This window comes from Kryptolebias marmoratus, linkage group LG20 (assembly GCF_001649575.2).
Source record: "Kryptolebias marmoratus isolate JLee-2015 linkage group LG20, ASM164957v2, whole genome shotgun sequence".
NCBI lineage: Eukaryota > Metazoa > Chordata > Actinopteri > Cyprinodontiformes > Rivulidae > Kryptolebias > Kryptolebias marmoratus.
Window position 1 is genome coordinate 6,682,084 of NC_051449.1, and position 23,169 is coordinate 6,705,252.

Genomic DNA, 23,169 nt, shown 5'->3' on the forward strand with positions numbered 1-23,169 from the left:
TTCGTTGACCTTTAGATTCCAGCTCTGCGGGCTCCTGACTATTGATGAACAAGCAGCAGTGACCTCCTCTCTGTGCTGTTGCTGTGCGTTTACATCGAGACAGAGAGGATGAATCACAGCAACCGTTTCCGTCTGTCATTATTAACGCAACGTCTGACTGCCAGGCTGCCCTTCTCTCTCTCCTCTTTCTCCTCTCCAACCAATCTGTCTGCGTTCCCTCCATCTCTTGGTTTTCCTGGCAGCCACGTCTACATCCTCTCTGAGTCGGCTCGCCGTCTGTTCTCGTACCTCTCTTCCTTCCATCCCTCCATCCATCTTTGTCTCTTTCCCTCTTTCTTCCTCCCTCTCAGTCTGCTGTCAGCTCCTCCACCCACTCCTCTCCTCCTGCTGCGAGCTCTCCTTTTTTCTTTCTTTCTTGTTGTTCTGTCTTCCACTTCCCCGCCTCTTTCAGAGCACTTTACTTCTCTCTCCTCATTTTTCCTGTAAAAACGCACCGACTCGCCACAGAAAGTAGGTTGTAAATCACTCAGAAGTTATAACAGTTAGCCTGAAAGCCGTCACGAAGCCAGCCTGTTAAAAAATTAAAGGCCTGGCATTCCTTAAACGAATGCACATCGCCCGCCGGCTTTCGTGCCTGAGTTTTAGTAAGTAGATTTTTATTTATAAGCATCTTTTAAAACCAGATAGAAAAGAACAATCATAACAAAAAAAAAGCAGAAAGGCAACAATTCAAATGCAATAATATTATGTAAAAATTAGACGTAAGAGACTAAGACAAATTGTAGCACAATATCTCTAAAATTCAGTCAATTATAGCCATTCTTGTGTTTTGCAGGGTCATTTAGCTATGAGTTCATGAGTTAGTTTGCGAACGTGCCGACAGAGTTGACTCCAATAGTTACTAAAATAAAGATCTTGAGCAGTCTGTTACTGCTCAGAATATGTGTTGGGGACCAGGCTCAGCCATCTTTAATAGGGTTGACTCTAAACGTTAATCCATTGTAGACATAAATTCAGTGATTTACTTTCTGCAAGTTTCATTAAAATTCATCCAGTGATGACATATTTTGGTAACAGACAAACACACACACACACACACACACATGCGTGTGTAAAATCATCATACTGTTTGTTTGCAAGTTAGTTGTTCAGGACTAGTTCTAATTACTGATTTCCCACTAGTTTGAGAGGAGCATCTAATCTTCAAAGCTTTGAATCGGTTCAAATCGTGCTTTTTGCCACAGATTACCAACCTACTCATTGTTTCCCATGATGCACAGCTTATAGACCACACCGAGGGAACAAACCAGAGTTAAAAGAACCAGGGAGTCGGTGCAGTGCAGCGCAGCGCTCCTACACGAGCCCTTTATTCCTTTCTGTGTGTCTGAGGGCAAAAACACAGAGACTTTGTGGGCGAGTGTGTTGCTGTTGCCATGCTGTGTGGACGTGTGTGTGTGTGTGTGCGCAGTTTCGTTTAGGAAGAAGTTTTAGCTTTCATGAGGTTGTGTGAGAGGGTGTTAGTGTGTGTGCAGGATTGCACACCAGCACGGCTCACACTTTTTTTGTTTTTCAACCACTTCCTCTAATTTTCGTCCCCCCCTCTCATCCCTCCTCAGATCTCCACGCGTCACCTCCCATCACTGCTGGCGCCGAGGAGGCCAAATCCCAAAGTGCCGCCGCTGCCTTGATGGCCACCGAGCGGGAATGCCAAACCCAGGCAGTTTCCATGGAGACGAGCAGCCCGGGCTGCAGGAAAGCCACCCACATCATCTCCCACACTCCTCCTCCTCCTTCTCCTCCGTCTGCGTTGTCGCTGTCATCGGAAACGGAAGCAGCAGCTAAGGACACGAGCGGCGCCGCAGCAACGGCGGGGGGGCTGGAGGACGACAAGGACAGGATTGTGGTGGAGATCATGCAGATGTACAGCAGGCAGCAGGAGAAGCTCAACTCCACCCTGCACAAGCAGCTGCAGCTGGAAATGGTGAGTCGGTGGGCGGAAAAGATAAATGATTCCGAGATTAACCAGACCAGAACTGTTCCAGCCATTACAAGTGTCCTTGATGTGCACGTGGAGGTGATGCTCGCCTTCCACTGACCCCCTCCTGCTCGTCCTCCGGGTGTCAGATGGGCCTGCCAGTTTTATTACAAGTTAGCAGAAAATATCTTCTAAATTAGTGTTTTAATTTTAAAAAAAGTAAGGAGTAAGGAGTTTCCAAAAAAGATTTTCAAATTTGAAATTTTCTGATCACAAAACAGTTTTCCACTTGGCCGCAGTCCATTTTAATAAATTAATAAACAAATGTTTTTTTATATAAATAAATTGTATTTATGAGATTTGCAAATCATTACTTTCTTTTTACTTTTTACACAACCTCTCAGCCTTTTTGGAACCGGGGTTGTGTAAGACATTATTAAAACCACATATTGAATTTCACTTTGCACTTATGGAAATAGAGTTGATCTATATCACTGTGATGATCTCTTCTTCTGCTGATTTATGTCTTTGTTTGGAGAGAGTTTGTGATCTAAGATGAGATATCCTTCATCAGGAAAATATTAGTCACAAATTGTCCATCAGCTGCTGCATTTGTGCTCATTTGAATGCATTTGCACAAAGTTTCTTTCCGTTTTTTGTCTTTTTGCCCTTTACCACTCTGTACTCCCACTGAATAAGTGTTAATATGTGTCAGAGGTTACAAACACAGCTCTGAATCCTGTCAGATTTTTGGGCAGTGTTGACCCTCCTGTGGCATCTCCCTGAGGAGGGGGCTGCGATTTCAAGTGTTTTTCCTACAGGGGTCAGTGCAGTGTCACATTACTACCACTGTTTTCTCTGACTCTGTGTCTTCAGGAGCTGGAGGCGTTGCGAGGGGGAGAAGCGGCGAGGCTCCGGGAGCTGAGCGCCGAGCAGCGGGAGCTGCGCAGCGAGCTGGAGGCGGTGCACAGCGAGCAGGCTCGGCAGCTCAGCCAGGCCCGCCAGGAGCAGCTGGAGCTGGAGAGCCGTCTGGAGCAGCTCCGACAGCAGGCCTGCGCCTGCGAGCCGGGGGCCCAACGCCAGCAAGAGGCCCACTACACGGCGCAGGTATGAGCTGAAACACATGCTTCCACCGCTGTAAGATAAACGAATCACAGAGACAGAAGTAAACAGTGTATGATAACAGCTCTCAGTATCTTATAATTTAGTCATTTTTTATTTTTCTGTATGTATATTTTGGTATATAGTGTGATTTAAATATATATTTCACTCTCTGTCCTTTGGGTATGCCACATATGATTAATTCTGTCCTGTCTGAGTCAGTGGAAGAATGTAAAAACAGCCATTCAGAGCCGTTGTTTTGGTTTCCACCTTGACAGAGACGACGTTCTGCTGGCTGGAGCTCAGAGCTGCAGGATCACCTCCTGTCTGCTCCCACTTTCTGTTTGTTATTTGTGTGTGTGTATTTCTTGGAGCAATGGAAGACCTGAATTTCATAACTTCACGTTCCCAGAACCAAAGCTGGAACATAATTCCACTGAGCGTATAAACGTACACATTTAGAATCAGACCACAGCTTTCCACACGCTGCAGTTAAATGTTTCTTCTTTCAACGTGTTGTAGTCACACCTTAACCTCACGCATTTTTTTTGTGTGTCTCCTCCAAGTTGTCGGAGCTGCGTCAGAGGCTGGAGCAGGCGGAGGCCGACCGGCAGGAGCTGCAGGAGGAGCTGCACAGGGAGCGGGAGGCGCGGGAGAAGCTGGAGCACACCATCGCTCAGCTCAAGCAGCAGATGGCCCAGTCTGGCATGATGGGAGGCAGCCCGTCTCCCCCTCTCACCCCCTCCACCGGACCCCTGAACGCCCACTCTCCACCTTGCTCTTCATCCATGTCTGAGGCCCCCGCGGCTCGCCAGAAGTAACAGCCACCCCTCCCCCAGGCGCCTCCTCCCTCTGTCATTCCTCCCCCCGCCCCATATCACCCGCCAACTCTACAGACACAAACAGTTCAGCTGGAAGCAGCACGGAGCTTCACAACTCCTCAGGCTGGTTTGGAGTTGTGCATCTGTCCCCCCCCTGTTTCTAATTTAACATTTTATCCTTTTAGTTTGGCTCCCCTCCCCTCTCTTTGAACAGTATTTAAAGATTTTTGGGCATGTATGTTTGATTTAATTTATAGTTTTTACTGAACAAACAGCTGCTCTTAAGACATGAGGTCGGTCCAGAAGAGACCAGCTCGACCCACTATGTTCCCACTTGTTCCTGGGGGGGCCAAACACTTTGTGGACCCTCACTGACGACACTTACCGGGCCCCGCAGCCGGCCCGGCGCTCACAGACACTTACCGCTGCCCGGGCATGTGCCCCGTCGTTCTTTATAACAGTTAAACCCCAAACACTCAAAAAAAAAAAAAAAACAAGCGAGTGCAAGAGACTGAAAAAACATTTCAATATTTGTTTTTTTCTTTTTGTTTTGGACTCCCTGTAGGCACAAATATACTATAAGATGCTAAAATATCAAGTCTTTATGGAGAGAAAAAAAGACCTTTACTGTACAGAAGAAATCCTTTGCAGATGTTGTAAAACCTTATGAAAATATGCCAATAGTGATGCCGAAGTTGAAGTGACTGTTTTGAGTGTAACCCCCCCCCCTTAATCACCTTTTAAATACAGCTAGCTATGAAATATTTTTGGCCTGGACTAAAGATTGGTTTCCTCCTCCCTCTCCGAACCGTCAACGCACATCTTCCATCAAACACGAAGCAAGCAGCACTTAACACGCCCTCTTCTTTGAGGATCACGTGGGACAAACATGGAGCTTTTTCCTGGGGAAAAAAAACAAAACGAAAGCGCCTCACATGTGCGGTAGCCGTGCTGTGACAATATGCTGGACACATTTGAGCGTGTCGGAGCGCCGATGCAGAACAACAGCCTCAGAGTTTCCAGTGGGTGATCAAAGCCGCAGTCTGTTCGCCGCTCCCTGCTCCCTCCCGTCTCCGGAAACGAGGGTGACAGCGGTTTGTCCAGGCAGGGAAGGTGAGCGAGGAGGAGGTCTGGTGCTCTCCCTCCTCTCTCGCTGCAGGCTGGGTGGCCTGGACGCCGGGGGTACTGAGGGGGGGGGACACCCAGCTCCAGCTCCACATCAGCAGAAGTCCAGTCAGAGGAAGAGAGGAACTTCATTGTGTCAGTTGCCAGGCAGAAAGCGCTTTTTATCGCCACTACAAAGATCCCTGTGAGCGAGTGTGTGTGAGTGTGTAATAACTGTGTAATGGGATCGGCTTCGGCTAAACTCTCAGCTTTTTTTTTTTATGCATCTGCTATTAATGCAAATTGAGAAGACATTCCACTGTGCTCCATCCTGTTCGATGCAGATTTTTGTATACAGCTTCCCTTTACGATAGCAGAGCTTAAAGGTACTCACTGCAAACGGACAGAACATCACCCTGAGCTGAATCAGACGGCGAAAGAGCTCACACTTTGTTATGCAATTCTGAAATGTGGGTCCGCACTCAATGTACACAAAGCAACTCTGCTGAAAGCCACGTGATGGCTTTAGGCTGGTCGTAGTCTGGGTGGAATCAGACAAGCGTGGAGTCAAACGTCAACCTAACCTTTTTATCTGCGTACTTTACCGAAATCCGAGCGTAAACACGTACCAAAACATCCGACTTCTCATCCCGAACGGCTCTTCCATGAACACGGCGGACCTGTTTCCTGTCACTTCGGCTGTTTTAGGGTAAACTAACGCTTGTCGTTGGCTGCTGTTTGCAGATTTTAGAGCCATCAGCGTGTTCTTCACGGCTTCGCAGTGAGTACCTTTAAAGGTCGGGCGGCGGACGGAGGTGGTCTGTTGATGATCATGAAAGCGAATCTATTAATGCCATAAACGTTTGTTCCATTAAAACATTTACTGAAACAACGAGAGAAAATATTTAACATATTAACTAAAGATTTATATTCACTTTGTAAATAAAGTAGTCATTAATATATTAACTGTTCTTATATAAATAATATTCAGAAAGGTATATCATTTGGACCAGAACTAAGACTTTCAGTCGGCCGAAATGTTTTTGCGTTTGTTTTTTTTGTTGTTTTTTTTTATATATATATATATACATAAATAATATTTGCAGACTTTTTGAGTGGATGTTGGGGGGAATGAAGTGCATTGTTTACTCAGACAACAACGAAACAAGAAAAAAAACAATCTTTGTTACACACTTCTTCCCCACTTTTAGAAGCGACGCGTCTGTTTTTATGGATTTTACCTTAGCGGACTGTGTAATGTGTAATGTAAGCTTTATATTTTTCTCCTTTTTTTATTTTGCTCTTATTTAAACTCCCTTAGCAAACTCTGTTGAGCTAAATTGAAAATTTGTTTAGAAAAAGAAAAAGAATTTAGAAAAAAAAACAAAAAAAAATGGAGGAAAAAAAAGTATTTTCTGCATGATTTGCTGCCCTTACATTTTATGTCACCAGGTTACTGTTGATTTGTTTATTGTTTAAAAAAGGAAAAAAAAAACACCACATACTGTCGAGGACGTTCATATGCATGAATCTTGAACAGTTTTATATTATTATTAGGGGTTAGGATGCTGGCTAATTATAGAGTCAAAGTAAGATGGTAAAGGTTGTAAATTGTAGCCTGATTTGATTGGAAACTGTGAGTCATTCGAAGCTGCTGCTCTGATACAGAAAACAAAAAAAAAACTTGCTCATGTAGCTCTGGATGTGTGTTTATGTTCTCACATTTAAATCATGTATTATCCTTGTTGATGGATCATAATCAGTATTACTTTTTAGTCACTTATTTGCCTCTAAAGCTGAACGAAAGCGTCAAATATTCTTTAAATTCAACAGAAGATTAAGTAGTTTGCATTTCATACACAGGGAGGCGCTCTTGAGCCTTTTTTAGGTGTATGTTTATGACGCGACAAGGACTAATAGGACGGAATAATCCTTTAAAACACGGCATGTTGAGCCTTTTCTGCTTTTCGCAGCGTTTTGACAATTTAGGTCCAGTTTGTACATAAGATTTGCAGGCGTGGATGTTGCCAAACTGACAAAAAAAAACAAACATTTTGACTAAACGTTTGTCATTTTCAGCCTGAAACAGAGCCGCTGTGGTGACTGATCGCAACAACAAAAAAATGTTTTAACTTTTACACATCACGTTAAAATGTAAAATAACACAACGTGTTTGCTAAAAAAAAAAAAAAAAAAATGAAAAAAATGAAGCTTTTCCCCCCTCGACGCTGTTTGGAAACCTGAAACGTCTGTCTGAGCGTTGCATACTACGTTGCCAATACTACAGTGTGATGAGACTTTTGTTCTTGCATGAATAGAGACACTGTTCTCCTACCTCATGTTGTGATATAAGATGTTTTTTAAAGCAGAGGACGCTGCATCTCTAACTGTTGATCATCAGAGTAAATTACATACCTGTAAATGCTTTAGCCGATACCTCAGTTGTATCTAGTGTTTGTTTATTTGTTTTTTTTCTCCCCCCCCCCCGATTTCAGATCTTGTAAATATAAACCCTGTATAGACAATGAACTTGGATTAAATTCAAGTAAAGTTCTGTAGTGTCAAAACTATGTGGTGTCTTTTTATTATTATATTCTCCTTCTTTTATTATCTGACAAGGGTTTTTTTTTATTCAGGATACCAAAAGACATGTATCCTAAATCACAAGTCAGACTGCATGCATTTGTTTTCAACACACACATTTTTATGTTAATGTAAACTTAATGCTCCTTCAGAGAAACATTCCTCCTTATAATACAACACCAGTCCCATAATATGTAACATATGGATTAAAAGTACCGTACATGCATGTGCAAAATATTAAAACTGATTATTTATCTAGTACAACTAATAAGTGTTTACTTTAAAGGGTCAGCACATTTAAAATACTCAGTTTGAAAAACAAACATAAAAGGCACTGTCAGTAAATTCTAATGAATACTGAAGATCTAAAATGTTTTTATTTTCGTCCTTGTAGTTTCTTCTGATAACGCGAGGTTTTGTCCCCTGCAGCCAGGCTAAAATTAACTAAAAGCTCCAGTCACAGAAACTCTTTAAGAAAGTTCTGGCAGGTCCTGTAGGACCTGCGAGAACGGACAGACTGCACATAAAACAATGGCCACCAGAAGGCTGTTAAGAAAATGCAGCCAGACAACGTTCAGATCCAGGTACGAGGGTATTCCCACCGGCAGAAAGGGGAGCCCGGCCAGGAAAACCAGGAAAGGAGTCCAAGTGTGATGGAAGTCCTGCAGCGTCTGCTGAACAAAACTTCTCCTGCAGGGCGTTTGCCTCTGGTTTGTGATTTGGCTTTTTGGGAAAGGTCTGATGAGAGAAAACAGCGCAGTGCACGCCAGGACGAGGAGCAGCAGCAGGGTGATGTGCAGGACCTGTAAGGAGTGGAAGACCCTGCACCTGAGCACGTCGCGTTTGGAAATATCAGGGACGAAGTCGTACTGCAGGAGGAGGTAGAGGGCGGTGAGGAGCCACAGGAGGACAGTCGCAGACGAGTGGATGACCCACGCTGGCCTAGAAGAGATGGCTTCTAACCTCCGGGTCCCGGAGCAGAGATGATCCACGGAAGCCATGAGGACGACAGGCCACTGCAGCACCCGGCTGATGTGCCCGGCGAGCTGAACCAGCAAACACACGTCGTATTTGGTCATCAGGTGGCCAAAGACGATGACTAATTCATCGCCGTGAAAGTAGACTTTGGTGAAGGAGAAGGTCAGCGCCATGTCGACGACGGCAAGAGAAACACTGAAAACTCCCAGGAAGCTTCTGCAGATCTGCCTCTTCTGGAGGAACACCGCGACCCAGTTCAGCAGACATTTCCCTCCCAGAGTGAGCAGGATGGGGAGGCCGGAGACATACATGATGTGTGGTCTGGAGCAGCTCACCAGGAGCTGAAAGATACATACATGAAATCAAAAATCAGCTGAAGCTACACAGCTAAAACAATACGACATGATACAGTATGACTCGACAAAACATGATAACATATGACACAACACAACAAGATACAATACAAGATACAATAAACACGTTGTCTTTATATGGCGGCACAGAGGTTAGAGAAGCGAGGAGGTCACAAAAGATCTGCAAATAACAGACTATAAAAGCAAACTTTCTCACACTGATCCACAGAGTTTATACATTGCACGAGTTAGCTTGTAAAAATATATGTACAAATATGCATTTAAAGAGAAAAAAAGAAAAAGCACGACACATCATCTGCGTCTGTGGTTATTCTTCCCTCACAGCTCGTTCGCCATGTGTGTCGGTAACCTGGTTTCTTTTAACGAAAGTCAAATAAAACCAAACCGATAACGCGCTTTAACAGCAGCATTTTACTATGGCATCATCCATCCATCCATCCATCCATCCATCCATGTTCTTTACCCGCTTCTCCTTTCTGGGCCGTGGGGAGCTGGTGCCAATCTCCACTACAGCAGCATCATATTTAATCTAAATGATCGTAAAATAAAAAGGAGAACTCACTGTCAGGTTCAGGAAACACGTCCTCAACTGAGGTCTGGTTTGAGTTTAAATGTTGCAGAACTCTACAAACCCTTCCTCCTCCCCACAAGTCAACTCAATTATAATCACAGAGGAAAACTAAATTAACAAACAAAACAACTGGTTTTTATTCTCCTGTGTCAAAAAAAAAAACAACTCATAAAAACTACTAGAAATTCCAAAAATGTATATACTAGTTCTGTTAGTAATTAAAACTGTATTAAAATTATAAAAAATATATAAAATTAAAGCTGTAACTTGATTTATAAATAATTCCTGCTCCGGTATGTGGGATTTATCTGCCATTTATGCTCCTCCTTCTGCAAAAATTATTATTAGCAATGCAAATATTTAGCACCTGCTATCAGAGTCTGTTTTATCCACCTACAGGGGTCAGACAATGAAACACCTGTCATTTTAGTGTGGGAGGTTTCATGGCTAAACTGGACCAGCCTGGTGGCCAATCTTCATTAATTGCACATTGCACCAGTAAGAGCAGAGTGTGAAGGTTAGCAGGGTAAGAGCACAGTTTGGCTCAAAATATTGCAATGCACACAACATTATGGGTGACATACCAGAGTTCAAAAGAGGACAAATTGTTGGTGCACGTCTTGCTGGCGCATCTGTGACCAAGACAGCAAGTCTTTGTGATGTGTCAAGAGCGACAGTATTCAGGGTAATGTCAGCATACCACCATGATGGACGAACCACATCCAACAGGATTAACTGTGGACGCAAGACGAAGCTGTCTGAAAGGGATGTTCCAGGTGCTTCAGTTTCATTGTCTAACCCCTGTGCATGCATTCTCCACACCCTCTTTTGCCTTTGCCTCAAGACTTTTAAACTCAAAGAAACCACAAGAGCCAAAAGACGGATTTACCTTGAAGTTTGACGTCCTGATGGACTTCTGGAAGCAGCAGCCGATCAGTCCGTCAGGTACTTCAGCTTCAGGAGGTGCTGCTTGGAAAAAAAAACGGAAAAAAACAAAGGCAACATTGTGTGTCACATGTGAACCAGGATGGAGGCAAACCTTTGCACCAATCAGACACGGGTGAACAACACAAAATTATTCGCTGAGGTTTTATTTTATCCCCTGCTGTCGATAGGCGAAGGTAGTTGATGTTTTTGCCCCCATCTCTATGTGTGAGAGTGTCTGTAAGCAAAATATCTCTTGAACCATTGGTTAATCTTTAATGAAACATGCAGAAAGTGATCTTTGGAAACATGGTTACATAAAAATGGCTTTAACTGAGGTAATTTTACAGACGTTGAACTAAAATTTGACATGGTAGTAGCTGAGAGTCATCCAGCTGTAAGGCCTGGGAACTACAGCTGGTTGATGGATGGAGCTGGGCTCTCTTCTTTCTCCAGACTGAGACATGACATGTTATATAAGACTACAATTGTTATGATGTATAACTATGTACGCTGCCTTTGTGCTGTAAATACAAGTTTTGCAAAACTAGATCTGTTTGAAAAACTTGTGTATTGAAGTGCTCCAAATTGCAGTTGTTTGGACAGAAAAAAAAGAATGCTGTGTCAAAAAACTGTGTAGCTGTAGGATTGTGCTGTATTAATGAATAAATATTCAAGGCAGTCAGATTACTTTCTGTGATGTGTTTTAAATAGTAACATTTTGATACTAAACTAGACAGAACTTGAAAGAGTCTGTTGAAAACTGTTCAGCAGACCATGTACATCAGAATTAGTTTTTAACCTTCTAAAACCCTTAAGATGCAGGAGCTTCAGGGGGGCTTCAAGCACAACCATACCCCTAAAAAGGTCCATTTTACCAAAAAAAAACAAAAACCCACCCCCTCAAAATCCTGGCTACAGCAATGAAAACAGCTGCAACGCTGTCATTTCTCATTATAAGATAATCCCAGTCTAAAAGTCTGGCATGAAAAGCGGCGGGTGATAGGTACAATTTAGCAAGACAAGTTCACCCAAAATGGTTTTGATTAACAAAAACATTTAAATCAGTCACATGGTCTTCCAAAACTGACTAATAACATAACAGACTGAATAAAAAATATATTTTATACTGTAAAGTTACAAGTGGAAAGCAGTGTGTCCTAATATATATTTTGTAAACAAAAAGAAATCTTGTAAAAATATAACTTTAAGAGCACTGAGGGCTTAATGCGCCTTTGTGGATGTAGTTCCAGACCTGACCGGCAGGGGCGAACGTGGCGCTGTAGTGTCAACGTGCACCGGTCAGGCTCGGAGCGCCGTGACGTCACTTCCCCTCCGTTTATTCACCGTTCTGTGATCCGTTTTATTTCATTTTCGTTCTTTTTTTTGAATGAAACGCTTGTCTTCGAGTAACATCTCGCTAGAACCGGTCCTTCAGGTGCGGTGACTGATATGAGCTTGTTCGCTTGTTTGTGAAAAAAACGTAAGACGCCATTTTGGTTCCGTTTTCACGGTGTTTCATAGCGGTTAGATAGTTTAGCTATTGCTAGGTAACGCTCAAGGTTCGTGTGATTGACAGCGGACAGATACTTAATGGTTTCGGTTTGTTTATCTTAACTATTTTTTTTCCCTCTCACAGAAACATTAATCTCACTCAAACTAAAACCAGTGTTGTACATCGTAACAAACCGTAGCTTAATGTGCATTTCACCGTGTTATAAAATATGCAAAAACTAACTCTTATATTTGGTGAATCCGAAAGCAAATTGGAAGCATAAACTATATTTTTTCCAGGTTTAGCTTTTAGTTCTACTTTTAAATCAGGCTCATTAATGATCATAATGTTTTGGACATTTTCCCAACCCTGGAAACTTATTTATTTTTGCTACTTTTATATCCCGGGGTATCGGCCTCTTCTGCCTTAAAATAAAGTTTAACCTTCCTTTGTCATTTGGAGAAGCCCTTCATCAAATGTTTAAATAATAACCAAAGGTTAACCCTTGCTGAAAATAGTTGGAGGTTACAGCTACACTTGTATATACTGATGACAAGGAAAAAGTAAAAAAAAAAAATTAAATGTCTGAACAGATTCACTCTTATGATCATCTGTAACTTTTCATTTCATTGCTGAAACTCTCATTTTGATTATTTCGTGTTCATTTGGATTTGTTTGGTTTTCATATTTATGCTCGTTAGGTTAAATGATTGATCACTTTTGATGTATTTATTTTTGTTTGATTTCATGCAGAATGGAGAATTCAGAGACGGGTTTTCCATCGAGGCCCCTTTCACTTCCGGACAGGGGCACGTCGAGACCCTCGGGCTCTTCCGACCAGCCGCCGGAACCGGCAAGGTCTTCCAAAAACAAGGAGCGCCCATCTAAGTCACCAAGGAGACGGCGGGAGGGGAAGAGGTCTCAGCGGCGGGGGGATGATCGGGAACAGCTGCTGTGGGAGATGGAGCGCCGGAGGTTGCCAGGCCAACACGAGCACTTGGAGCCCTCTGGTTCGTCGTGCGACACAGCAGAAAGCTCTCCTAAGAGGTTTGCGCTGCAGGTTGCCAGCTGGTCTGCCATGCCACTTGGCGTGAGATGATTATTGCCTTGATTCCTCTTTATTTTTTCCCATTTTCCTCCTCACAGAAGAGCCCACTTCCTACATGGGCCATATCCAGCCACGCACTTTGGACCCAAAGCCTGCATTCTTCCCAACCCAACTTCTGTGATGTAAGCTCGACGCTCCTGAATAGGTTGAACTTTGCGTTTGCAAACGGCTCGTTTGAACTGTGACCACAGAAGGGTTTACGTAACCGTGTGAGATAAGGTAAAATGAGAATGTGATTGGCTCTTTCCATGAGATAGGAAGGCTCACAATACAGGCTGTTTATCCTCACCGTCGTCCGATCAGAAAGAGTTTTCCGGGGCGTGAATGAAAACGCACACAGATGAAATTATCTGCAAAAATGCCTACCATCTGCCACACGAAGAAGAAGACAGACAAACGGTAAAAGGAAGAGAAAGAAAGGACGTTTTTATATCACATCTTTGATTTTTGATCTTCATACTCTGATAGCTAAATTTAGTAACGGTTAATGAATGATTCGACTGTTTGAAAACTGTTGATTTATCTTTGCATGCTAAGATTATTGTATAATGTATGTTTGTAACAACTAGCTCCCTTAAGACATGCATTCATAGAAAAAGTCACTTGCACTCTTCTGTTACTTTTTGTACTTGCTGTAAACTAGCATTAGGTGTGTTTGTACCTGACATTTAGGTGTTTGTGTGCCTATGTCTGTGTGTTTGTATTTTTAATTTCGTCTCCCAGGCACATCCAAGACCCTGCCAGCCAGAGGCTCACCTGGAATAAACCTCCCGTCAACGTTCTTGTCATCAGAAAGATCAGAGACGACAGCCTGGTCGAGCCTTTCAAAGAGCTCTGCAGGTTTCTAGTGGAGGTACAGAAAAAACAAAAAAATTATTTTAACAACAAACCCAAATGTTTTGTTGTAAGTTATCTTGCATGTTAGGAAAATTATTAATTTGGGGGGGGGACAAAGACCAACGGGAGTCTAACTTTCTAGTTGTGCTCTTCCGTATGGTTAAAGGTTAAGGTACTTATTGCAAAGACCAGTCAGACAGCACAATTTGTTTCTCATATTGATGGTTAACTTGTCCTTGAATTAAAAATATGTTAGCCAAATACCACAAATGTATGCTAATCAATGGAAACAGCTGATGTGACTGAAGGTTGACAGTGACGACATCCATGGAGGAGCCATTTGGGTAAACTTAACGGGCTAAACATTTTGCGAAAGCCGAATGTGTCTGAGTGCCAAGCTCAGTCTTCATAGCGCTCCTCCGCCCTCCTCGGTCCCTGGTATTTATTTTTGACAGCTGCCGTGCTCGGCCTTTCTCTTGTCTCTCATGTTTAGCAGCAGACTCACTCTTATATTTCCACCTAAACGTCTCTTCCGAAATTCTGATCTGAACTTGTAGGTGGAGACAAAAGACAAAGAAGCTGAATAATTCTGCTCTGAGCTCATCTTGTGACACAGCGGTGTTCTGCAAATCTACAAGGCTTTTTAAGTTAGATATTTGCAGAACTAGGTGGAGATGGAAGTTGCGTGAAGTTCCTAAATTTATTTATTTTTATCCTCAGCTATCCTGTAGCAAAACAGCCCACGACGTACAAGACCCGGTCTTTGTATTGGAGAACAGTTTAGAAACGGCATGAGCCATTTTATTACCCCCTTCAGCAGGTAGTAAATAAAACACTTGTCCTGCTGAGGAACAAAACAAACCCAGGAAATGTTTCAGACAGGTGTAGAGGAATGCTGGAGCAGCTCGGACACCTTTCAGCCACATGTTTAGGAATCAGGCTGGACTCTGAAACCAGACTGAACGCTGGTCAGCAAAGCCATGCGTCTGCATTCCAGACACACTCTGTAATGGTGAGCCGCACGTGTTCAGGTTTTTTTTTTTTTTTTTGCTTTAAGGAGCGCACGTGTGTGCCGCTAAAGCATGTCTTTTTTTTTGTGCCACAGGAGAAGCAGATGATGGTGTATGTGGAGCGCAGAGTGGCTGACGACGCCACGCTGTCGAAGGACGAGGCCTTCGGCTCCATCCGCAATCAGCTCTGCACCTTCAGAGAGGGTGAGGCTGCAGTGAAGACATGAATGCTAAACCTGAGGCCAGCATTTAACCACCCAGTCTTAATACACTGCCTGGCCAAAAAAAAAGGTTACATACTCTAATATTTCGTTGGATCACCCTTAGCTTTGATTATGGCACGCATTTGCTGCGGCATTGTTTCGATAAGCTTCTGCAATGTCACAAGATTTATTTTCATCCAACGTTGCATTCATTTTTCACCAAGATCTTGCATTGATGGTGGTAGAGGTGGTTCAGGTCTGGCCAATTCATGTGTGAAAATAATGTCTCATGCTACCTGAACCACTCTTTCACAATTGAAGCCCGATGAATCCTGGCATTGTTATCTTGGAATATGCCATCAGGGAAGAAACAATCCATTGATGGAATAACCTGGTCATTCAGTATATTCAGGTAGTCAGCTGACCTCATTCTTTGAGCACATACTGTTGCTGAACCTAGACCTGATCAACTGCAGCAACCCCAGATCATAGCACTGCCCCTGCAGGCTTGTACAGTAGGCACCAGGCATGATGGGTGCAGCACTTCACCTGCCTCTCTTCTTACCCTGATGCTCCCATCACTCTGGAACAGGGTAAATCTGGACTCATCAGACCACATGACCTGCTTCCATTGCTTCTGTGTCCAATCTTTATGCTCCCTTGCAAATTGAAGCCTTTTTTGTTCCTGGTAAGCCTCACTGATTGGTGGTTTTCTTAAGGCTACACAACTGTTCAGTCCCAATCTCTCAAGTTCCCTTTGCATTGTGCATGTGGAAATGCTCTTACTTTCACTGTTAAACGTAGCCCGGAGTTCTACAGTTGTTTTTCTTTGATTTGATTTCACCAAACGTTTAAGTGATCGCCGATCATTATCATTCAGGATTTTTTTTCCAGGTAGTTATAACACTAAGGTACCTACTGTATGTTAAAAGTATCATTCTTATAAACATATTGGTTATTTTTAAAGCATTACAGGTGTTTTTACTGTGTAAGTTCGGGGCATTTCTCAATTAGAATATTCAGAGGGCTTAGATATGTTTTTAAAACTATTTCCTATGATTATCAGGTTTATGAACACCAGAAAGTTTTTACAAACCTAAACGACCGTGGCTTTATTTACAAAAATAAACGCTGGTTTATATATTTGCATGTCTAACAAAGAAACCCTGAAACAGGCTGCTGACACACAATTAGCATGGATGCTAACTTAACATTGAAAACACCGTAGAAAAGCTAACGCGATTAGCATCGTGTTTATCGCATAAGATTTGCGCACAAATCAAGTGTTGCAAAGCCAGTCGTGTTGAGATAACCTCAGCTATTACTTACAGGCACATCTTAATCGGGATTCGGCGAATTAAAAAGAAACTGAAACTTACAATTACAGCGGCGACGGCAACTCTGAAAGGACAAAAAGCATCGCGCCGCATCTGTCCTGCCGACTCTCTTAAAATCGATTAAAAATCGATTCACAGTCAACTTTTAAACTAGTAACCGGAGTAAATGAACCAGTAATGAATGCTGGCTGAATGGCAGAATAATTTGTTGTAATTTGGAGCTGAATTCACTAAAACGGAAAGCTGCGTCAGGACATTAGTTGTAAGAGTTTTGTCACGGTGTCTCTAAAATAAGACTAAATGTTCACAGTTTCGTCTGAGATGCAGAAGAGAAATAAAAGGACCGGTGCAGTTTACATACAGCTGACATACTTACACTGAGTTATTCTGTTTCCTGTGCTCGTGTTATTGGCCTGTTAGATGAGTGTATGTGTGCCGTCTGTAGTCATTTCCAAAGAACTGTTTGAGTATGGTTCCTGTTGTCGTTTGTCTGTTATTTTTAGGTCGGATGAAACGCTGACTGTTTCCTCACAAGTCTTAAAAGTCATCCTCTGACCGGATTTTAGGAAGTTTATTTTTGTTATTTTAGTTTCTGTAACACATTATATATTAGTTTGAAAGCAATATGTTAGAATAAAGTGATTTTTTTTTGTGTGTGTGTGATTTCAGGGTACGATGATATCTCTGACTGCATCGACCTCATCATCTGCCTGGGTGGCGATGGGACTTTGCTCTATGCCTCCTCTCTTTTCCAGGTATTCTGGTTTAACGCTTGAAATAATACAGTTTAAACTCCGAGTTGTAAACAAAACTCTTCGTGTTTTTATTTTTTAGAGCTTTATACTGGATTTTAAGAGCCCTTGTACACGTTCTAGAAGTCAGTTAATTAAAAATATACACATACTGTGGTTTATGTTCGTAAAATAACACAAAATATTTTCACACCAACTCAATGGAAACAGAGCAGACGGTCTTCTTGTGTCCTGCGAGGCCTGAAATGAGCAGATTATTGACGCAGCATCTCTTCTTCGCAGGGCAGCGTCCCGCCCGTTATGGCCTTCCACCTCGGCTCTTTAGGATTTCTGACGCCCTTCAAGTTTGAGTCCTACAAGACCGAAGTGGCCAAAGTGTTAGAAGGTATACAAGCACTAACTTTCAGCAGCAGCTCAGCAGCATCTTTGCGTTGACGTGTTGTCCGTCCTCTCAGGCAACGCGGCCATCACCCTGCGCAGCCGCCTGAAGGTGAAGGTGGTGAAGGACATGCTTCAGAGAACCGGACAGCAGCTGACCAGCAGAGAACCCCAGCTGGAGCCCAACGGACTCCTTCCTCACGGACACACCAACAGTGAAGCCGGGAAGGTCACCCTGCAGTTGCAGGTAAGGCTGCCGGCGTCGAGGCGGAGGAGGTTTGTGAACGCATGGTGTTTGTCCAAATTTAAAAAAAGAATAAACGTCCGTCCTCTAAAGGTGGTGAACCCACATTTTTGTTGGGTGTTTCTGCGTTGTTGCTGTTGCCAAGTAACCATTAAAACTTTTCCTCCTTTTGTTATTTTATAATTTACTTTCCAGTGACATCATTCACTTTAAAATTAATTTCTGAACATTTTGATTTCTGTTTTTACCTTTTACGGCCACAAAATGTTTTAGTTTCTGGATGTGACCGTGTCATTGTGTAAAATACTGGAGATATCAAAGTTTGAATTATGGACATGATACGGTTTGTTTTTTTTTAAATGGCAATAATATCACAATTCAAAGACAAGAATCATGTTGAAAGGGCACACAACGTATATGTTTATATTTTGTTATAAATAATAATAATTTATCTATTGAAAATCTACAGTTTAGCCTCGTTCCAGCGCACTCTGTTTCTTTATTGTGTGAAAAAACAACTTTCAAGTCTACACTCAGAAGGGTGTGGACTTTAAAGTTCTATATGTTTTTAGGTTTGGCCTCTGAACGTCTCCTTTGCATTTTTTCCATTCCTGCAAACGTCAGAGTTGGAAGAACCCTGTCTCTGTTTTGTTTCTTGTCTCTGTTGTTTTCAGTCACGATTTAAATTCATGACCTGAAACTTTTACCTCCAGACTTAGTTCCTCAGATTCTGTAGATGTTTTTTTTTTTTTCTTTCATGCCGAAGGGCTGATGTGACTCCGGAGCGAGGCTGTAAGCCGTTAGGATTTATTTATTTCTCCCCCAGATGTGCGCATACCGTACATATGTACAGGTCTGTCAGGTCTCCATGGCGACAGACATAACAAAGGCGCAGATATGGGAGAGAATGTGGACTGTTGTGAAGTTCTGTTGAGCCAGTTGCCATGGAGATAGTGGCGTCAACGGCATAGTCATCGTCAAATGGATATTTAATGATTCCTGATGCTCAGAGTCTGGCACAGCGTGTAACTAAACAACATGCCTCGTGGCTGGAATCACACACACACACACACACACACACATGCCTGGCTGCGTTTTGTCATCTTCATCGCAGCTCTCCTCCTCCTCCTCCTCCTGTCCCATCAATAAAAGAAGCAATGGATTTTTCTGGTGTCTTGACCTCAAGTTAAAGCTCGCCTTACGTCATGTCTGCCGTGTGCTCAGCTGACGTCAGTCCACCTGCCAGACATCGCAGCTCGGAGTGCGGGACACGGCGTGTGAGACGCGGTGTGTGGGACGGGGCGTGCGAGCCGACGGCCGGCTTCTAAGCTCCCCTCGTTTGTGTCAGAATGTAACTCCGTCAGCTGCTAGAGGTTTTATTGTTTTTATACGATTAAATTTAATGTCCGCAACGTCCTGCAGATTCCAGAGAACCAGATTAAATATCCCAATCTAATTGTTTTTTCATGTTCAGAGAAGTTCCAAATCAAAAGCATCTAAATCCTCCAACAAGGGAGTTTTGTTTCATCTGATTAAAATTCTTCTAAATTAAAGATACTAAACTAAACATATCTGCATGGTGACATGAGGACATTCCGGGCTTTGGCCTGTAGATGGCGCTGTAAGCCAGTTGTATTTGCAGCTGCAGTTTTTGTTATGGTTTTTTTATTTTCCAAACTGACTAAACTAAATTCTACTATAGAATATGATTTTTATTCTCCTAAAAGTAGACACTGAACCAGTCAAAGTGAGATTTTAAAAGTTACCTATTTAATGTACATAATAACATTCATATAAACGTGTGTGGGGAAAAATCTGCATGTTTTTGAACCACCAGCATCAAGTTAATAACATAAATTAGCTTTTTTTTGTCTTTTTTGTTTCCTAAGGTGAAATAAATCCAATTTTTGTTGGGTTTAAAGTCACGTTTCATCCCTGAGGTAGATGAAGGACAGATGAAGGTGACTGTCAGCAACAGAGGATTTGTGACAGAAGTTCTCCTAGTTTTTTATCTTTCTTTCTTCCTCAGGGTACATTTGTTGAAAAGGCCTCAGTGTTTCTTACAGTTTCTCTCTGTTTCTCTGCATGTTTAGTTTGATGGTGCCGATTTAATTTACAACCCTTAAAAAACACGAACTGAGCTCACCGTTTTGCAACTGACTCCTTAGAAGAGCACTTGGACGTTCATATCTTGTTAAAATCACAACATTTTGTATCAGGCTGACATGTCGATAACTTTAACATCTCAGCGGTGGAGAGACTCTTGGAGCCGCTGGTAAACCCTCACCACCATTCAAAATAAAAGCACCGCAAAAGCTGGCTTCAAAATAAAACCAGAGTTCCTTTGTGTGCAGAACGATGGCTCATGGGTCGTAAAATGGCCGTGTGTGATTTAGGTTTTCCTAAAAACTCAGCCTGATCACGTATCGTGACTCAACATTCTGTCTGAAAAGGTTTCCTGTTCCGATCACAGCTGTATCCCTTGGTGTGCAGGTGCTGAATGAAGTGGTGGTGGATCGAGGCCCGTCCTCCTACCTGTCCAACGTGGACCTGTACCTCGATGGACGACTCATCACCTCAGTGCAGGGAGACGGTGAGCAGGCGTGCCCCCCGGAGTGCCGTTTCTGCCGTCCAGCGCCTTTCCCTGCCTGGAATACTGACGTCTTTCTGTCCTCCAGGTGTGATCGTGTCCACGCCGACAGGGAGCACGGCGTACGCGGCTGCAGCCGGAGCCTCGATGATCCATCCGAACGTCCCCGCCATCATGGTCACGCCCATCTGTCCACACTCGCTCTCCTTCAGGCCCATCGTGGTCCCTGCTGGAGTGGAGCTCATGGTAGACATGATCGGAAACGTGCTCAGAATTCAGCGGAAGAGCTCAGCCGCCTCTGATTAAAGCGACGCTGTGTTAACGTTTTCTCGAACAGATCACCTTGTCTCCTGACGCAAGAAACAACGTCTGGGTGTCGTTTGATGGCAGGAGACGACAAGAGATCCAGCACGGAGACTGGTGAATTTCATCAACCCTCCTTATCTGATTTAGTTTCTTCCCTAGCTTGATTTTTGTTTTTCTTATCCGTTTCCTGTTTTTGTTTTTTTTCTCTCAACAGTATTAAGATAACCACATCTTGTTACCCCGTTCCGTCCATCTGCTGCCATGACCTGGTGTACGACTGGTTTGAAAGTCTGGCTCAGTGTTTGCACTGGAACGTTCGCAAGAGGCAGGCTCGACTCACAGACGTCTCCGACTCGTCAGACACAGAAAACTGAAGGGTTTTCCCCCAGTTAGGGACATTCAGGAGATCAGGTTTGTTCAGGAGTTAAACGAAAAAAGACCGGACTGTAGAAAAGTGTTACATCGGCCCTATAAAAGCGCCACTTTCACGCCCTCATTACGTTCCAGGGTGTCAAAACTGCAGGTTTATCTGTAGCCTCGAGGAAAAGCACGTCTCTCATGCAGAAAATACTAATAATGCAGAAGCTTCTCATGAATAATCTGTAGACTGCATTACTTTAACCACATCAGTGCATTCAAGTAGGAAAAATGGTACGAGCTTGAATTATAGGAAAAAAAGAATAATTCTGATCAATCTGAAATCAAGCAGTTTTCCTTCTCAGTCCTCAAATGTAAATTTGTACATAAAGGATTCTAGTATAAATTTATTTAACCTTATATTTATGTGATGTGTGTGTACATGTTCAGAAAAAAGTTGGAAATATTTCTAATAATCCAAAAGACGGCTGTAAATGTTTTCAGAGCTTCTGTTCTGTTGGTTCGCTAAAAAAAATCTAAGTTGACGTCAGATCGCATGTAGCAGAAATTAGCTTTCATGACTGAGAAACTCAAAGACTGATAAATAAAGCTCAACTCTTCATCTCCATTCAGCTGGTTTTTGTCACCAGGGTGTGATCGAACTAAAAATGACTTCTTTTGCACAAATAGACGGAAACAAACTAAGAAAAGATTTTTTTTAAATTATGCCACTGAACTTCATCAAAACTTGTTTTAGTACAGTAGTAGTTTGTTTAAAAAGGACAATAAATCCTAACAAATAGGTGCTTTCTAGGTTTTTATTGCAATGATAACATAGATATATTCCAGACATCCAATTTCAGTAAATTACACTCCAGTAACGCAGGAGACAGTCTTAAGAATATCGACTTGGTGATCAAAGAGGACACGGTTCCCCACCGGAGATAAAACATGGAAGTTTTCTATTTTTTAATTTTTTCACCTTTCCCCAGAAATGTGCGGTGAGAAGAAGAAAAAGCAGCAGCGAGGAGTAATAATACTACAATACACGACAGACCGATACTGTGCAACAGTCAGGAACAACTGGGAGACGTGTCTTCAAACGTGGTTTTTCTGGAGTAAAGCAACTCTGCAGACAGAGACACACTTTTCTTTTGCCCGTTCCGGAGACAAAACAAAACAAAAAAGAAAAACAGAAGAGACGACAGGGTGACACGCAAGTTAAATTACAGCAGAAGAAGTCTGAGGGCGACAAAGAGCAAACAGAAAGCTTTGCGTCAGTCTTACACCGCTTTTAGAACTTCCGGTTCATGGCCGACAGCGGTCGGTGTGAGAAACGCAGATGTGGTGTTGCACCAACAACCACAATGGTTAACAACGCGGCGGCAAATGTAAATAAAAAAAAAATGCAGATGTTACCTTTAATTGATTACAGTTACAAAAACAGACAATCTGGGGAAAAAAATAACTCCTCTGGACACAAGAAGGAACGGGTTTTCTTCAGAGTTTTCTTAAGCTTCGACTATTTTCTGCATATATCTGATACATCAATAGAACTCATATATAAATGATACATCTTTCTGCTTTATATTTAAATATAATCCTTGCTATGATTAAAAAGGAGCATCTAAAACGCGTCTACTTCAGAGATAAGGTGAAGGAACAAGCTTGGACCTCGATAACTGGACTACGGCTTCAGCTGATGAGTGAGTGGAGCTGAATTCAAATTAAAAGTAAAAAAAGTATGCCCACCATTTCCACGCGACGACTTGCGCAAGATGACGGAGGTCGTTGGGATGAGAGTCTAGTGCGAATATATTTTAATGGTTTCACTGAGACCAAACATGCGTGTTGAGCTGCACATGAACAGCCTTTTTTACTGTGCTTTGTGAAAAGTTTGACACCGCGGCTGCAAAGAAATGAACAAAACATAGCCCCTCGCTTTGACATTAAACGTAATGTTAATCTGGTGTGTTTGGCACTAGAGTTTTATTATCTGGTACAATTTACAAATGACCCAGTTAATTAGTTGTTTAACAAATTCAGCAATCTTAAAAAATAAAACAAAGAATGCCAGTGGTGTCCAGTTGCTTACATTTCCTCCTAAAGAAGTATTTCCCA

General features: G+C 42.6%; 3 protein-coding genes across 5 annotated transcripts in view; 2 read left to right on the forward strand and 1 right to left on the reverse strand.

Moving 5' to 3' along the window:
• skila (SKI-like proto-oncogene a) overlaps window positions 1-7,047 on the forward strand; it is a 27,388-nt gene extending 20,341 nt beyond the window's left edge. The window contains exons 5-7 of the mRNA XM_017411082.3: window positions 1,617-1,981; window positions 2,852-3,082; window positions 3,643-7,047. Of these exons, the coding sequence (XP_017266571.1) occupies window positions 1,617-1,981; window positions 2,852-3,082; window positions 3,643-3,897 (851 nt within the window). The 3' untranslated portion in view covers window positions 3,898-7,047. The remainder of the gene's footprint in view (window positions 1-1,616; window positions 1,982-2,851; window positions 3,083-3,642) is intronic.
• gpr160 (G protein-coupled receptor 160) lies at window positions 6,128-16,511 on the reverse strand. Its single transcript, XM_037982058.1, has 5 exons — window positions 16,464-16,511; window positions 13,791-13,878; window positions 10,397-10,473; window positions 9,400-9,465; window positions 6,128-8,903 (listed from the first exon to the last, which is right to left on the reverse strand). The coding sequence occupies exon 5, from the start codon at window positions 8,871-8,873 to the stop codon at window positions 8,055-8,057; it is 819 nt and encodes a 272-aa protein (XP_037837986.1). The 5' UTR covers window positions 8,874-8,903; window positions 9,400-9,465; window positions 10,397-10,473; window positions 13,791-13,878; window positions 16,464-16,511; the 3' UTR covers window positions 6,128-8,054.
• On the forward strand, window positions 11,639-22,520 carry nadkb (NAD kinase b). 3 transcript variants are annotated; one of them, XM_017411010.3, is made up of 12 exons: window positions 11,639-11,869; window positions 12,680-12,973; window positions 13,073-13,156; window positions 13,758-13,887; window positions 14,977-15,085; window positions 17,091-17,176; window positions 17,456-17,558; window positions 17,629-17,798; window positions 20,289-20,388; window positions 20,474-20,631; window positions 20,723-20,805; window positions 20,906-21,065. In XM_017411010.3, the coding sequence occupies exons 2-12, from the start codon at window positions 12,681-12,683 to the stop codon at window positions 21,063-21,065; spliced, it is 1,476 nt and encodes a 491-aa protein (XP_017266499.1). In that variant the 5' UTR covers window positions 11,639-11,869; window position 12,680. The 3 variants fall into 3 exon arrangements, with proteins under 3 accessions (XP_017266499.1, XP_017266497.1, XP_024860551.1); XM_017411008.3 differs by having other exon boundaries at window positions 11,645-11,914; window positions 20,906-22,520; XM_025004783.2 differs by lacking the exon at window positions 11,639-11,869 and having other exon boundaries at window positions 12,909-12,973; window positions 13,073-13,433; window positions 20,906-22,520.
• The last annotated feature ends 649 nt before the right edge of the window (window positions 22,521-23,169 follow it).

Bases quoted from the DNA above. Each gene is read 5' to 3' on its own strand.
- gpr160 (XM_037982058.1), bottom strand. From the start codon at position 8,873: ATGTATGTCTCCGGCCTCCCCATCCTGCTCACTCTGGGAGGGAAATGT.
- nadkb (XM_017411010.3), top strand. From the start codon at position 12,681: ATGGAGAATTCAGAGACGGGTTTTCCATCGAGGCCCCTTTCACTTCCG. The intron at 13,157-13,757 runs GTAAGCTCGACG...TTCGTCTCCCAG, and splicing joins CCCAACCCAACTTCTGTGAT to GCACATCCAAGACCCTGCCA. The intron at 13,888-14,976 runs GTACAGAAAAAA...TTTGTGCCACAG, and splicing joins TCTGCAGGTTTCTAGTGGAG to GAGAAGCAGATGATGGTGTA.